General features: G+C 43.4%; 1 protein-coding gene across 1 annotated transcript in view; it reads right to left on the bottom strand.

Annotated features, from left to right (window-relative positions):
• Positions 1–17,301, bottom strand: part of LOC137431092 (protein ENTREP2-like) — a 148,620-nt gene that overhangs the window by 120,985 nt on the left and 10,334 nt on the right. The window contains exon 2 of the mRNA XM_078781393.1: positions 6,156–6,313. Within this exon, the coding sequence (XP_078637519.1) occupies positions 6,156–6,313 (158 nt within the window). The remainder of the gene's footprint in view (positions 1–6,155; positions 6,314–17,301) is intronic.

The raw sequence follows: 17,301 nt of genomic DNA, 5'->3' as shown, positions 1-17,301 counted from the left end.
TAAATTTTTTTTAAAGCTCCACCGTAATATACATATATATATATATATATATATATATATATATATATATATATATATATATATACATATATATATATACATATACGCAGCAGGTGGGACATATCTAGTGTTAAAACTGTCGCACTCAGGGTGAGGTTAAAAGTAGAGGGTAACCACACCTAAGTGTCACATGTAGTTGTAAAAGTAGTCCTGACCAAGGTTTCGGCTCGGGTCGAGCCTGGCAAAATGAGGGGTGCAGTGTTGCGGTTTTGAGAACCCACACATATAACATCATTAAAGGTTAAAGGTTGCACCCCATAGATAGGCCACAAGCAACACGTAGGTCATCATAGGAATTCAGTTATTTCATTAGTATGTGTATAGGTAAGGCCATGTTTCCAAGAGTTTAATCTGCGTTGTGTAAATCAAATAAGGAGTAGGTCCCCATTCCATTCATTTTGCCAGCCTCCCTATCCAAGCGACGCCATTAAGCGCGCCCTCCTGTCTGTGCCCGACGGCCCTCCCAATTGTTACGCGCCTTGCCAGCAGCGTTCGCAACCTCGCTGGGCCTCCGCCCAAACGCCGCCATAAGCCACAAGGTGAGGCCCGAGAAAGGGGGCGGAACGCCAGGAAGAAGGTGTGGCCACGTCAACCCACCATCAGGGCGTGGCCGGTAAGCAAGCACCAGCCAACAAGGGCTGTAGTAAGATCGCCTGATAGGCGTGGCTTTTGGGCTCGCGGATCGATCGCTGCTTGACTTATAAAAGGGCGAACGCAAAGCTCTTTTACAGGACTTATACGGCAGCGCTCGTGAAAGAGGACTTACCAGAGGTCTAATGCGCTTGATTGGTTGTGAGAGGACTGCGCGTAGAGGACTGTCGTGATTGCAAGATAACTGGTTGGGAGAGCGCTCATAAGGGAGGACTGTGAGGACTGCAAGGAAGCGCGCTGATTAAGAGGACATTGGAGAGGGGGCGTTTGGCGCGAATAGTACGCATATTACGTACGCAGCACACCAGCCTTCCACCCGTTATATAATTGTCCGTTCGCGTTCCACTACACGCAAAGCTGCCTGCCGGGTTTCGTCCGTTGGACAGGAGCCTGGATCGGAGCCTGGACCGGAGCCGGGCTGGAGCCTGGATGCGTTGGTGACCATCAACCATCTACAATCCCCGTGTGAATATCTGAGACTGGCCCGTTTGTCCTGGGGTATTAAGAATAAGACTGTTTAAGGCTGCCCTGTGTGCTTCTTCTTCCTCTTCCTATCCTGTACATTTCTTTCATTTCCTCTTCTTCTTTCTTTGTACATAATTAATAAACCAAACTGTTCTTCCTATTTTCTGGGTTTCCTCTTATTCGATCGCATCGGTCTTTTCTCTCATTGGGTAAACGTGGCACGATCGGAACCGCCATAATCGGGTTTAGTCCCTGTTAACGGCCCGAATCGCGGCTCACTTCGCTCGGCATGTCCACTAACGCCGTGGTTCGGGCGGGAGTTATTGCCTTGCTTCACGGTCGGTGTTAGTAATTAGGTATTAGGACTAAGTCGACCAATAACCCTACCTAATACCGACCGGAAGGAACATATAACTTCCAGGACTCGGGTCGGCCAGATAAAAGGACAAGGGGATTAACCCCCCCCCCCCCTTGATAAGGGGAGGGCCAACGTCCGAGATCCGCAACAATATATATATATATATATATATATATATATATATATATATATATATATATATATATATATACATATATATTGTTGTGGATATGAGGATTGTGTTTTTTATTGTGTTTTTTTTATTATTATTGCTTTATTCTGGACCCTCCTGCCTCCAGTCTGTTGTATAAAGGTCAAAGGGCGTTCCCGTAGTTAATTCCATAAAGCATACACGAAGGACACCATATATCCCTGTTCAGTAGTTATATCCTTATTATGTGTATTAGGCTAAGGATTTGTCTTCCATTAATTTAAATACTCCATTGCACCAAGTGAAATAAGAGTAGATCCCCTTTCATTCACATTCCCCTTCCAACAATTGCCAACTGTTCCCTCCGCGACTCCATTCGCCACGAGGTCGGCTTGGAGAAGGGGGAGGAGCTGCCGACTCCTGGGCGTGCCCGCCCATCGTCATCAAGGGCAGAGCCAGAGGGACGTGCCGACCAATCAGGGGCCGAGGCGAGCCCACCGATGGGCGTGTCCTGGACACCAGCGGCTTGATCGCCTGAGGCGCTATATAGAGCGCGCGCAAAAGCCTGAAAGTTGTTGTTGGACTAAGCAAGAGAGGACTGAGTTGGACCAAGAGTTGGACTAAGCAAGAGAGGACTGAGTTGGACCAAGAGTTGGACTAAGCAAGAGAGGAAGTTGTTGGACTGGGTTGGACTAAGAAAGAGAGAGGAGAGAAGGGGCGAAGCGAAGCAAAGAGAGAAAGAGTCCTGGAGTTTGTGAGAGAGGGAGAGAGAACCCGTCACGCCAGACCCCCACCAGCAGCTTGGCTCCACCAAGCAGCTCCGACCCGTTACCCCACGCACACGACAGGATCGGTGGCATCGGCGGCCGTCGAGGTCCAGCCCGACGTCCCGTGCGGGATCAAGCTTCAGCCAGCTCCGTGCCTTCCTCCCCCTCCAGCCACCCACCTCCTGTCATTCCTGCCTGCAATTTCCCCATTCGTGTACGTGAGTTTGTTCTGTGTGTCTTGTCCCAGGGTATTAATTAAGCCTGTTTAGATAAGCTAGCGATTTTCACTGTGTCTCTGATTTCTTCTGTAAATTATTTTATTATCCTTCCTTCTTCCTTGGTTTCTTTTGGTTGTAAATAGTAAATAAATTATATCCGTATTCCCTACTTCTGTCTTCTTCTTCTTCACATCCTTCGCTTTAGTCTTTTCCCCATTGAATATCTGTGGCGCGATTTTGCCCAACGTTCAGGAATCGGGTTAGTCGGGGTAACTGTTCGGGCGCGGCGGCCATCCGCTCGGCAAACAACATCCTCGCCGCGGTCCTGTAACAATATATATATATATATATTTATATATATATATATATATATATGTGATCAACCTTGGAAACTTCTGTATGAAATAACCTTTGAAACTTTGAAATTTATCAATAGTACACAGAGATTAATGTTTTGATTTGGGTTAACAGGTCACATGTGAAACACTGTTGGGTATGCTTGTGATTTCTGATTTGGCTCTCAAAAGGGCAAGCAATTCGATGTTTTAAGAAGACAGACACATCACCCTCAGAGCGCCTTTACTGACCGATCACCGCTATAACAACCTGGCTACCTGTCTGGTGAATGGATGTAGCTAGCAGCCTTAATAAATTCATATATAGTAGTCAAACAGACTGGAAAGCATCTGTTTCTGTATCATTCTTCTCTAGGTTTGACTTCCAAGGCCAACACCAAATATAGCACAGATTTACCGAGGTAGCACGGAGCTATGCGAAATGTGCATATATTTTCTTTCCTTCAATTTTTGTTGTCTTTTCCAGTCTGACTTAAGTGAGAGAGTGACAAACAACAGCATAAAACACATATTTACCTGACACCACAAAGTGAAAAGCAGGGTTAGGCAATTGGTTCTCTTTTGCCTGCCTATTTGTCTATCTAAAACGTCAGCTTATGATTGAGGAACAACTTCATTTCAATTCAATGTTGTGCCTTGAACATGAATGGGAAAATGAACTTCTAGTTTTGCAATACTTTGGCTCTGAATTTTTCCTGATCACGCATGACCAGAGGAGTGAGATAATACTTCTTACTTTGTCTGCCTGTCTGGCAATCAAAAACAAATTGTAAATCGTTCCATAGAGGAAACTTACTGTTTTTAAGGACGCTAATAAAGGACGCAAACAACAGGCACGAAGAACTAATGCAATGTGGTAAATGAGGTGGTATAAAAGACGCTGCATCAACGGCGGTAAACTTGCAAAATGTTTTTTCTACAACGTTTAAAATATTTATTTTATTCAAACTGAATTATACAGTTGAACACTGTAGAACAGAAATTGCCTTTTGGCACTTTGATAAACCTTTCATTTTGCAGTATTATATTAGGTGTGCCGGAAAGTTACCGTGTATTCCTCTTTGAAAAAAGGCATTACTTTCTGGTATACTAATACCCGGATAAAATATTATGGCATTTTACATCATCTTGACCAAACAAATTTTCTGCTCGCAGACTCCACCTATGTCCTCTTTTTCTCAAGACTGCATGGGGTAAGGTGGTCTATGAACTCCTTAGTTGCAATTGTATTGCAATGACCACTGTTAAAATCAACAACAGGGATTGGTGTTATTTTTCTTGTTGTCGCTCATATCTCCTTAGGAGGTAAAGTGTTACCATTACCGGTTGTGAATATTTCCAAACATCTGACAATTTGGCTAGCACAGGTCGCGAGGGACGGGTTTGGAGAAATGGGATACTATGTCGGTGTTATATAATGTCGGCATCATCATTCCATTTTTATATTCTCATTGTTGCAGCTGGCCTAATTCTGATGTGTCAGGAATGACATCAAGGTCTGAGAGACCCATTTCAAGTGTACACTGGCATCTCAATGGCCCATGAATAGTAATATCACAGATAAGGTCACACTTCTTCTCTAATCCACTTCTGTGCACTCTCTCCCCTTGTCAAGTGTCGGTGCTACTGAAGCAGCCTTCAATGTAGCTGCAATTTTAGCACTTTGTCCAGCTGCCAATGCACATTGGTCTTTTCTTTTCAAAATAGAATGTAGCATCTCAACCCTCCATATATGAATACCAGCAGAAAGGATAGGCAGCTTCACATCCTCCGCAAAGAACGGCACACTCATTGATGCCATGCCTTTCCTGCGAACACCAGGATGACAATGTAGTCGGATCGGGAATTGAACTCAGACTAGATAGCTCAACAGTGAGTACGTCAACCATGAGCCATTCTGCCAGCACACGTGCATTGTCCATCTTTATATATCTCACGAGAGCCAGTATAACCATCATGACAATAGATTTCCTATCATCACTATTGTAATTTAAGCCTGGTGTTGGCTTAGCGGTTAGGGTGCTGGCTTGGGATCCCAGGATCCTAGGTTCGAATCCCGGTCGATCGCTGAATTAACGCCAGCGGGGTTGACTCAGCCTGTCATCCTTCCGAGGTCCGCAAATTGAGTACCAGTTCACTACTAATTCCCTGTGTGTCGCAAGAGGCGACCAACAGGGTTGGTGGCAGGAAGGGCATCCGGCCATAAAACATTGCTCCAAAAAGGGGACCACGGTGCCCGGTAAAGGCCAAACCCTGTTCTGCAGGGGGAAATGGCCTCTAAAGGTGGTCATCACTATTGTAATTTGCCAACACTGTTTAACAAGAAATATTTATTTAAATACAATCATTATTCCACTAATTAATCATGAACATATTAGCTTGGTAAATCCTTCAGAAAATACGTTGTCTATCAATTCACACTGAAGGAATGCAATAAAAACTGTTTTGCAGTAACCCAAATAAAAACTGTTTGCTGCAATTGCATACATGCCAATTGGTAAGTGCAGAATTGCAGTAACAATGCGGTTTGAGTTTGACGGTCACCTCTATTATATCATGCTATCCTTTATTTATATATCACTGGGGATAAATGTGGCATTGCCCTGAAGTGTGGAAATTGGAATGATCATGTTATATTACGCACGATTCATGAACTGTTGAGCAGGTTGAGCAGCACAATTACATAAAAAACAGTGTTCTTAAATGAGGGGAGGCAGGTAGATTTTATAATAGATATGGCAGTAAACAAAACAGGTGCATGTTGACCATAACTCAAAATGCTGCATCTGTCTAATCCAAGGGTTCAAACCTCATGGGCCACATATCCCAATCAGTGTGTACGTGTGGCCCTTGTGACGTGTAGCCCTTACTAATGCGATACAATTGTCTTGTAAAGCCAAGTGAAGTATTGTAATATGATTTTAGTAATTATTAATTAAAGTGGCCTTGATAGATAGCTCAATATTTTCCAGCGATATCATCGACATGTAACGGAGCAAGTATATGTATGCCCATATTAGCATTTCATTCCTTTGGAGAGGGGGTTGGGGGGGGGGGTGCAATTGGGAATTGTCCAAGATATGTAACCACAATGTATTATATATGCACAAAAAACAGTACCCAACAAACCTGCTTGAATCAGACAAGGAGGCATGGCCATATGCAGGGGGGTAGTATGGAGGTGGTGGCATTGGAGGGATGAAATCATCAAAGTCTTCTCCTTGGAAAATGGATTCATGGATATTTGGGCAGTCTTCGGGAAGGTGCTCAGCATGACGCGGCACGATCTACAAAGCAACGTCAGCAACATTCTTAAGGGGGAAGCGATAAAAATCAAAGCAATAAACATAACGACTCAGATGAAAATCTCTGCGGGGCCTGTTAATTCCAATTAAAATGTATGCAGCACCATTTACCGCAGGGCTGTCTGGAATTTCAACTACCTGCAGCCACAAACTTTCCATTCCCAATTCATCAATCATTGTTGAAACATGCCAGTAAATAAGATGATGCTTCCAGATGATTGTGACATTTGGATTTTAGATTTTGGTTCTGTTTGCATTAACCCACATTCACAAATGGACTAATGGGAGCAGAACCCTGGAAATGTATAATTTTCAAAGCCTGACACATGGCGATAAATGCATCCGCAGGTAACCTATTTGTAATATTTGCCGATACATTTTTGTAGTATTCTGTTTGAAGCCACTGGACTGAAAAGAGCAAGGGAAAAAATTATCTGATTCAGCACTAGCATAATAGTTTATTTTTGTGGTAAAAATGTCCTTTCTATCCAAGCCTCATTTGTGGTACAGTAGTATTGACTATTTCCTTGTCGTTTATTCTTTCTTAGATCTACATAACAAAAGCAACAAGGAGCACAGGGATCACGTTTACAAGTTAGTGTTTGAACGGGCTTCCACTCGTTGTAATAGGGTAAGTGGCATAAAGAAAGGCCAGAGGAGATGTTCTCCTTCTAGGGTCACCGTCCTTGGCAAACCACAAGGACACATCCATGGTTAATTAACTATTCTGGTAACAATATATCTGAACAAAGCCCGTTACATGGAGATTCAATCAATTCAAATCAGCAAACTTGAAGGATGTCATATCAGATATACAGTACGTGTATATGAATATATATATATATATACATACATATATGTATTCAAAGACAAGAACCTGTAAGTGGAAGTGTGAATGCACCAGCGTTAAACAAAAAAACAAAAACAATGTTGGACAAATGTTTCTGCTTAGACATGATCAGAAAGCCAAAGTCAGTTAAACATACAGAGATTTCAAATGATTTCATTTCATAATGGTTTCAAACTTGGTGCATGGTTCCCTCATGATAAGTTACAGATCAAGTTCGAACTTCACGACGTTTCGATCATTTTTGACAAAGTTATGGCACTTTGAACTTTGGGAATTTCTCCAACAGTTTTCCGGACTATAATTTGCAGTGCGGTAAGTCATAATACTGTCTTCTATGACAGTGCTACCCAATGCCGGTAGGGGACATGTATTGCAGCGCAATACTCAGAATGCTTGTTCATCCTACTCTGCTTGCGAATCTCACTACCTGAGGCATGCACATATGTCTTAACACATGTCTTTCTGACTTCCTCCAATTGTGCAGTCAATACATTGCGATTAAAGGTTTTCCTCTCCTCACCCCAGCAGAGGCTGCTGCCATATGCGAGACTATTTCCACGTATGGGCTAATGCTCCACTTCCTTTCTGTCTCTCATGGATTCCATAAAATCTAAAGCTCTCAACACAATTGCCATGTCCCACAATGGGGTCGAAACAAAAAGGCCTGTTGCTTTCACATCACCGACATGTCGTCCGTCAGCTTATGTTTTTATTTTACGGCCTATATTCGGATCTTGCTCCATCTGCTCTCTCAGCCCTCCGACCCTACGGGAAGCACGCATGATTCCAACAACTCCATCCTCATGAAACTCCAAAAATCTAGGCTTATTGACCACCTCAATTATTTTCTCCCATTTTATGACATCTTCTGGAAACGGTTCAATCCTATCCTCCTTCAAACAAGATAAGGAGGTGACGGGCCTTCAAAGTGTAATGATTATTGTGTGTCACATTGGATTTTCCAAAGTGAACTCTTTGTGATGTATTTAGGAATGGAAGACAACAGAGAGGCCAAAATCGTTGAACCATCAGGCCAGAACTACCTTAAAACATCGAATTATGCCTGATATCTATCAAAATTTGGTACAAAGTGTTAATGGCAGTGCCTGAGATGCGATTGCTGCAAAAGAACAATGGATTTTAGCAACAAAAGGTTGATTGAAGAATGTTTACTGCCATTGGAAATGCGGTGTGGCTGACATTTTGAACATTAAGCCTTCATCACAGCAAAAAAAAAAAAAAAAAAAAAATCAACGGAGGAAATTCCCACAAAAAGAAAAGAAACTTATTTATTTCTTTTCACTTTCCATCCCACAACTCTCAGGGCTCGCACTGAGATCTGTGAGACCAACCCCTTGCTCTTTCTTTTGCATTTCCCCATGTTCTGTCACTGAAGGGTCATTTTCCTAAAGAAAGGTGGAACCGCTTTCTCTTCTGATGTTTCCGTTTGCTTTGAATTTCATTTATGCTCAATGTTTATGAAAGCTGCCAACTTACATATGTAGTTAGAATTTAACTTTGTGATATTTATTGGCCCGAGATAAGACTGCATAATGACCAGAGGTGCATTCGGCTTGTGCGGAAATTGAATAAGTCCTTTATGATTGTTTTTGCATTTCAATTAATTAGGTTTTCTTGTATATTTACCTCTACCACCGAAGATGGACGGAGGTTATGTTTTCATTCCTATCTGTTTGATTGTCCGTCTGTGAACAGGATATCTCAAAAAGTTGTGGATGTATTCGGACAGAATTTGGTGGACCACCTGGGTGTGTGACAAGAACGAATTGATTAGATTTTGGTGAAGATCCGGATTCGGCGACTGGAATTTTTAAAGTGATTCTTCACCATTGGGAGATCGGGCCAAAAACGATACATAGCAGGATATCTCAAAAAGTTGTGGATGTATTCAGACAGAATTTGGTGGACCACCTGGGTGTGTGACAAGGACGAATTGATTAGATTTTGGTGAAGATCCGGATTCGGCGACTGGAATTTTTAAAGTGATTCTTCACCATTGGGAGATCGGGCCAAAAACGATACATAGCAGGATATCTCAAAAAGTTGTGGATGTATTCAGACAAAATTTGGTGGACCGCCTGTGTGTGTGACAAGGACGAATTGATTAGATTTTGGTGAAGATCCAGAATCAGATCCGGCTACTGGAATTTTTAAAGTGATTCTTCACCATTGGGAGATATAGGGCCAACAAGCGTTACGCCGAGGTCCCCCGTCGGTGAAGTGATGTGAGTTGACAAAGTGGAAGACGCAGAAAACATGGAAGAGTCGATAATATTTGCGAGTGGGTTGGAGACACACCCACACACTAGATTAGAAGTTAGTCGTTCGTTTATTTTTCAAGATATTCTGCTCACCAGGTTCAGACATATATGGTGGCGGCCATCTTGGATTTTGACGTGGCGACCCAATTTTCAATAGCGTTCTTCCTTATGCCTAGATACAGTCGCGCACCAGATTAGAAGTAGGTAGTTGGTTTATTTTTCAAGATATTCCACTCACAAGGTTCAGGCATATATGGTGGCGGCCATCTTGGATTTTGACGTGGCGACCCAATTTTCAATAGCGTTCTTCCTTCTGCCTAGATACACCCACACACCAGGTTAGAAGCTGGTACTTCGCTTATTTACCAAGATATTCCGCTCACAATGTTCAGACATATATGGCGGCGGCCATCTTGGATTTTGACGTGACGACCTAATTTTCAATAGGGTTCTTCCATATGCCTAGATACAGTCGCGCACCAGATTAGAAGTAAGTAGTTGGTTTATTTTTCAAGATATTCTGCTCACAAGGTTCAGACATATATGGTGGCGGCCATCTTGGATTTTGACGTGGCGACCCAATTTTCAATAGCGTTCTTCCTTATGCCTAGATACAGTCGCGCACCAGATTAGAAGTAGGTAGTTGGTTTATTTTTCAAGATATTCCACTCACAAGGTTCAGGCATATATGGTGGCGGCCATCTTGGATTTTGACGTGGCGACCCAATTTTCAATAGCGTTCTTCCTTCTGCCTAGATACACCCACACACCAGGTTAGAAGCTGGTACTTCGCTTATTTACCAAGATATTCCGCTCACAATGTTCAGACATATATGGCGGCGGCCATCTTGGATTTTGACGTGACGACCTAATTTTCAATAGGGTTCTTCCATATGCCTAGTTGCACCCACACACCAAATTAGAATTCGGTCCTTCGCTTACGCACGCACGCACAGACGGACGGACAGACAGACGCACACACACACGGATGGAGGGGAAAACCAGAGTCCCCCTTTCGCTCCGTGGTGCGACAGGGGCCAAAAACGATACATAGCAGGATATTTTAAAAAGTTGTGGACGGATTTGGAAAAAACTTGGTGGATGAGTTGGGTAGGTGATAGGACAAGTCGATTAGATTTTGTTGTGTGAATATCTGGATGCAGATCCTGTCCATCATTGGGATACAAAACAAACTGTTCACCTGGTGGAGGCATGACACTCCACAGAGTGCCGTTCTAGTTTTCCGTTTGGTTTATCTGACTTCTATGACAAATCCAGAATATATTCTGTGCAAAACCATTTAATCTCACCAACCTTTTTTTTTTATGAACGATCACTATCCATCGAGTTATAAAAGAAAACACGTTTGCGAGATTTGGAGCCCAAAGTCGTATGATCAGGCATTGCCACTTGGCCATTCTTGCAACTAGGTCACAGCAAGCTGGTGTTGGACCACCATGACACTTCTCATTCGTGCTTACTTTTTCAGTTAAAATTAAAATCTTAGTGCCAATCCTGGAGCGGTCAAGCTGCGTGAGTCAAGATCGCAAGAAAACATGCTCAATGTACGAGGGACTTCCTAGAATTTGAGGAACAAGATACTCACAATGGTCAAGGCTTTTTTGTTGTTGTTTTTTAAAATACTAGGGCATGCCCGTACTATATATATATCTAAAATTATATCCCCCCCCCTATTTACATGAAATGGTTTGGTCCAAAGCGAACGGCTTGCGAGTGGTGACAATCCCCCCCCTCTATTTACATGCAATGGTTCGGTCCAAAGCGAACGGCTTCCGGAGTTTGGTAAAGAAATCGCCATCGCGTACACAAACGCGCAGGAAAGCGAATGAATCGCAAATTCGTTTTTATTAGTTGTAAAACATAATGCCCAAGTATTCAATTAGCGCCAACGTATTTTGGCTGTTTGCAATTTAATCGCAAGGCAAAGTAGAAAGAGAAGAGGGAAAAAAAGAAAAGCCTTGCCTTGCTGCAAACAGCTGCTGCAAACAACAACAACATGGAAGGCTGCACTGTCCGGAAGTTGGCATATCGCAGTTACGATTATTTTAGTGTTAATGGCCAATTATTCAATTAGCGCCAACGTATTTTGGCTGTTTGCAATTTAATCGCAAGGAAAAGTAGAAAGAGAAGAGGGAAAAAAAGAAAAGCCTTGCATTAACGCATTAACGCTTGCATTGCATTAACGGTTCGGCACACGTGATAGCTCGCTGCTCTCTGATTGGTTGAAGCGTTTTTTGGACATAGCTCGGTAGGTACTTGTCCGATTAATTACAAACCTTGAAAAGGCACATCCTCGGGTCCCCAGCAATATACCTGGCAAGTTTCAAGTATATCGGACCCGTGGTTGTCGAGAAACAGCGGTCACAGACAAACACACAGACACACAGACACACAGACACACAGACACACAGACATACACACAGAGATTGCTGGAATTATAGATAGATAAAACTATAGGGTAAAAATAAAAGATAACCACCTTTAGAGGCCATTTTTCCCCGCAAAGCGGGGGGTTGGCCTTTTTCAGGAACCGTGGTTGTTGTTGTTTTTTGGTCCCCTTTTTGAAGAAATGTTTTACGGCCGGATGCCCTTCCTGACGCCAACCCTTTTTGCCGCCTTTAACGACAAACAGGGAATTACCAGTGAACTGGTACTCAATTAGCCGACCTCGGAAGGTATGAACAGGCTGAGTCAACCCCCCTGGCGTTAATTCAGCGATCGACCGGGATTCGAACCCCTGGCGTTAATTCAGCGATCGACCGGGATTCGAACCCAGGATCCTAGGTATCCTAAGCCGGCACCCTAGCCGCTAGCTATAGGGTATAAAACTATAGGGTATTAGTAACAAAATAGTTTTGATTTACTAATCAAATGTACCTCTAATACAGGGCGTCCAATGTTCTTATGCAACTTTGAACTTTTACAACTTTTGATGTACACATGATAGAAACAAGCTATAAATATACATGAAAGCATAATTCTTATTTTAAAATTTAATCATAATTTTTGAGGTTAGGTCAGTCTCTTGACTGCCACTTGTAACATGGAAACCAAGTGCTACCCGCCGCACGGTCGGGTAGTCGGAGACTAAACAGACTACCCTAACTGGCCTGCCAGTGGGGATGGTGACTGACACCCTGCAGGACTAAAAGCAACACCTGTTAAAGGGATGAGCCCTATCGTAAGGAGATGGTGTCTCCCAAAAAACACTTATCTGGTTGGACCGTTTTTTAAGGTAGTAGGTTGTAGACAGCAACCGCCGAGGGTGGTACTACCGTTCAGACTTAGGAGCGTTAAAGTGGTGCCCGGAACTATGTTACACTCTCCGTGTCAGGATTGCAGGACTTACCTTCGGTCTCACTCAAACTACATCTACCGGCCCAGCTTCAACCTCTCCTTCTCACAAACAGACATCATACACTTTTCTTCTCTTTTATTTGAGGCCTGGCCTCGATGAAGACTATATAGTACATGACTGGAGACCTCAAGATAAAAAATGATAATAATAAAAATGAATTGGAATCTCCCACGATGAAGCTAACTCCGAGGGCCTTTCTCTCACTCACCGCAGGGAGGTTGGTGGTCTTTCTGTCTTCTACCGACTCCTCTCCGGCCTTGCTCCCCCAGCTCTCTCTGTGCTCTGTCCCCCAAATATTCCTTCACATCGCACAAGATCTGCCAGCAACCCTCTTATGGTTAAACTGCCAAAATCAAGACTCTGTGCTCACCTCACCTCCACTCTTTCCTCCAGCCTCTGGAACAAACTCCCTCACCCTATTCAATCCCACTCCTCCCTCCAGGTCTTTAAAACAGCTGTTCACCGCCATCTCTTATCTTCCCCCATCCAAAACCTTGATCTTTTCTACCCCCCGTTAATTCACCCCAGATCCACTTTTATGAAATATCGACTTCTTTCCTGGAAGTCCTAGCTGTGTCCATGTGGTTTTTTCCTCTCCCACCCCGACCCCTCTTCCCATTCCTTCCCCCCCCCCCCCCCAAATCTCCCGGTGTCCCTGCTCTCAAATGTTGTACTTGTGTGCTTCCTCCTCTCTCCCCATCTTGTCTCCCGCTCCCTTTATTATGTCTTCTGTGTCCGTTTGTTTTTTTTGGTCATTAAGTTTAGCTCTTATACGAGCCTCGATCTTGTATACAAAAAAAAAGAAAGAAGTGTTTAGTCAATACAGTTCAATTTGTTAATCTTCTCCATAACCGACATCTTTCAATCCGATTTTCCAACTTGTTGAAATCATTCTCCCAGTTCCTGTTGAGTAATTTGATGAATTCCATTTGTGATTGTAGCCCTAGGATCATCCAATTAAGAAAGTGCTTTTGATGAGTAAACAACAGTTTTACATCTACGATATAAGAGAGCAATTGATCTGCCTGTGTGTCACCATATTTCTCAGAAATGGCTGAACGGATCGTTGTCAAACTTTCAGAGGTCCATCAGTGAGTGCTTGGGAGTGTTTTACGGCAAAAAAAGTTTAAAAAAAAAAAGAAGTTTTTTGGGGATAAAATAAATAAATAAATAAATAAATACAATAATCGCTCGATCGTGCCGATGCCTTTTTGATTAATGACAGTTATATACAAGTACACATTGGCATAAATAAATACAAAACAATCACCAGATGTTTGAACACAAATAATCAAACAATTCCGGAAGTGGTCGAAGTTGGTGGTAAGTCTTCTTCTTCCTGAACGTCATCAAACTTAACTCAGAAACGCGCATATATTGAACGAAAAGGTAAAATGATGATTTGACATTTGTTATTGATTCTGATTTGGATGTAATTGCTTTTCCATTATATTTGCCCTCATTTCAAATATGTTAATGTTTCTTTTCGCTTGAGCAACACCGGATACTCCAGCAAGAAATGCTTATATACTTTACTTGGGAAACAAATACAACTTTTTCTGGGGGGTAACATAGGCTATGTGGCCGTGGCCTCGGCCTCATGCGGAGATGTGGGGGGCAGGGGGAGTGGGAGTAAATTCTCCATGTAAATCTGGTGATGGTAGCAGAGGGTATTACAATTTCCTTTTCTACCTGGGCAACACTGAGGTTAAAGCACTCTTTGCATGGGAAATTGTTTCCTCCTTCCTCCTTCCCTCCCCCCCCCCTCCCCCAAAACGGAGGAGCCTGTCAAAGCCCCCCCCCTCAAAAGATTATATGTAGCATATCTTTCCCCTCCTTCTCCCCTCACCTTGCCCTACCCCCTCCACTCCCTCCATCAGCCCTAACTCTCCTGCCCCCTCCCCCCCCCCCCCCCCCCCACCGGCAACGCAGGGTACTCCAGCTAGTAGCCCAATAAAATGTAGTCCAATGGGGATGGGTCAGGTGGAGCTGGCTAACAGATGGTCTACGTCTACAGATCCACTTGTCTGGGAAGACATCATTCAAGAACCGTCACAAATTCGAAACAAAGTGGAAAGGAGCCTCGTCTTGTGGCACAAGGTAAAATGTGAAAGATTTAATTATCGTAGTTCGGAAACCAGATGCGGTTACTGTGGTGGTTGACTTCACCAATGATGTACATGTCGCCTCATCTGGAAATGTCAACTCTTAAAGAAACCCAGGAATATATTATCTCATGATATTTCATCTAAAGGTGGGCGCGATTCGGAAAATTTTAAGTCCGCTTACCGCTTATCTGCTCCGCCAGCCCGTGTAGTCCGATTCGCTTATCCGCTTCAGCGGCCGAAAATCTTAGTCCGCTTACCGGTTATCCGCTTCGATTTTTTAAAAGCGCTTCGACGTTTTTAAAGCGATTTTTGACGTTTCTAAAGGGAATTTAATGCTTTTTAAGCCTAAATAGCCATTTCTAACTACTACAAAGACAAACAAAGCTTTTAAGATCAAAAATATACATTTTTATTTAAATAAAATTTATTCAAAATTGATTGAAATAAAGTTTTCCACTTGACTCTACTCTACTCTACAGTTAATTTAAATATAATTTTAATATATGCAAGTTACATTAAAGAAAAATCAATTTGCCCGTCCTTTCTTTGACAAGAGAGTCTACTAGTCAACAGACTAGCAGTCTGTTGACTAGTCCTCGTCTTCCTCCTCCACCTCGTGGGCCTTCTTGAGGATTTGGAGGTTGCCCTTCATGAAGACGAGGGCCTCGAAGTTCGGTGCAGCCAGGGCCGACCTCTTAGGCCTGAGGATGTCCGACCCGTAGCTGAACACGCGCTCGACCGAGGCAGAGCTCGGGAGCGGCGTGTTATGCCTGAGAAATAGAGTTACCCAAGCATCACGGAACTCGAGCGGGAAGAGATTGGGCGAGAGCCCCGGGTTCCCCCTCAGCGGCTTCCTCGACCAGTTGTTGACCTCTTCCCTGATCTTCTCCTCGAGGTTCTCCTCCTGCTGCCCCTCCTCCATGGCGAACAGGTAGTCCGTACTGCTCGAGCCGGGCTGGACTGCTGGTTTGCGTCGCTCGTGTGCCTGTCCCTGGCACTGCCGCTGGGCTGGAGAGTCAGAAATCTCTCCATCTTGACGTTATTGCCGCTCCAGCGTCCAATAAAATATTCCGTTTTCACTTATTATTCACTTAAATAAATATTCACAATTCTAGAGTAACGGCTCAGGCTAACAGCTGATTTGGCGAATCGCGATGCGCTTTAATTTTTCGGTAGTCCGCTTACGCTTATCCGCTTCGGTTTCCGGGGGTTGTCCCGATTCGCTTATCCGCTTCGAAAACGTTAGTCCGCTGCAGCGGATAAGCGGATAAGCGGACTTTCGAAGCGGACCGCCCACCTTTGATTTCATCCATAGCATTAAGCACGACAGATGGTCACAAATCATGCAACATGCAGTGTTCCTTGTGTAAGATTATCAGCCGGAATGGTGATTGGAGGGGGGGTTTGGGGGAGGGACCGGTGGGCTGGATGGGAGGGGGGCAGGCAGAGAGGGACCTAGATGGACGACTGACATGCTGTAATTTCCATTTGGCACAAATGAGGCCATGACAGCAGGACATGGCCAGTGGATATTTTGAACACCAACACATTTTTTATTGAATAGCAATCTACCACTGCAAGAGGCAAACTGATGCATACAAAGGAACATGAAAACATTAATCACATAATAGCGAAATTTTCACAAATTTGTGCCGAATAAATAAATGGTCTTGAACCTCGGCCTGTTAATATGCTTTCCTTGTCTAGTTTATTGTTTTCAATGCTCGTGGGGAATTACGTGCAAAAACATTTTTATGATCAAACGATGGAGGTAAAGATATATATATATATGACAATGACAAAGGACGGACTATAACCAAAACAGGCCCGGACAGGCCAGGCCCGGAAATGTCAAAACGAACGTTACTGACCTTGAAATGAGATAGAAAATAATGTATAATCAGTTATGAGGTTAGTCAGCTGCACAATACCGAAAATTTGGTGAAAAATGAAATGAGAAAAAAATTAAAAATTAAAAAATTAAAAAGAGGAAAAATGAAAAATCGACCTCCGTGGGGCTAGACATGACATTGGCCGAACCAAATATCGAAACCCCTGTCAGATTCCACCAAACCCCTCGGAGAGGATGTAGCTTGACATCTATTACCCCATAAAAAGACATCTTTTTCGGGCGTGGCTCCGCCCACAATGGGCGCAATCCGCCCAATCGAGGCAGGACACAACTAGATCATGATATCAACCTCCCACCCAGGTTTCATCAAGATCGGTTGATATCGGGTAGTTATGCTGTGGACAGACAGACACACACAAAGACAGACGTCCACACATGACGAATATAGTGGTCACTTGATAACTCGTGAACCAACATTTTTATCCCATGCGTCCATGCA

Source organism: Myxine glutinosa, chromosome 7 (genome assembly GCF_964187855.1).
Source record: "Myxine glutinosa chromosome 7, kmMyxGlut1.1, whole genome shotgun sequence".
NCBI classification, from domain to species: domain Eukaryota; kingdom Metazoa; phylum Chordata; class Myxini; order Myxiniformes; family Myxinidae; genus Myxine; species Myxine glutinosa.
The sequence above is the reverse complement of the archived record's forward strand: the minus strand, read 5'-3'. Positions and strand labels throughout refer to the sequence as shown.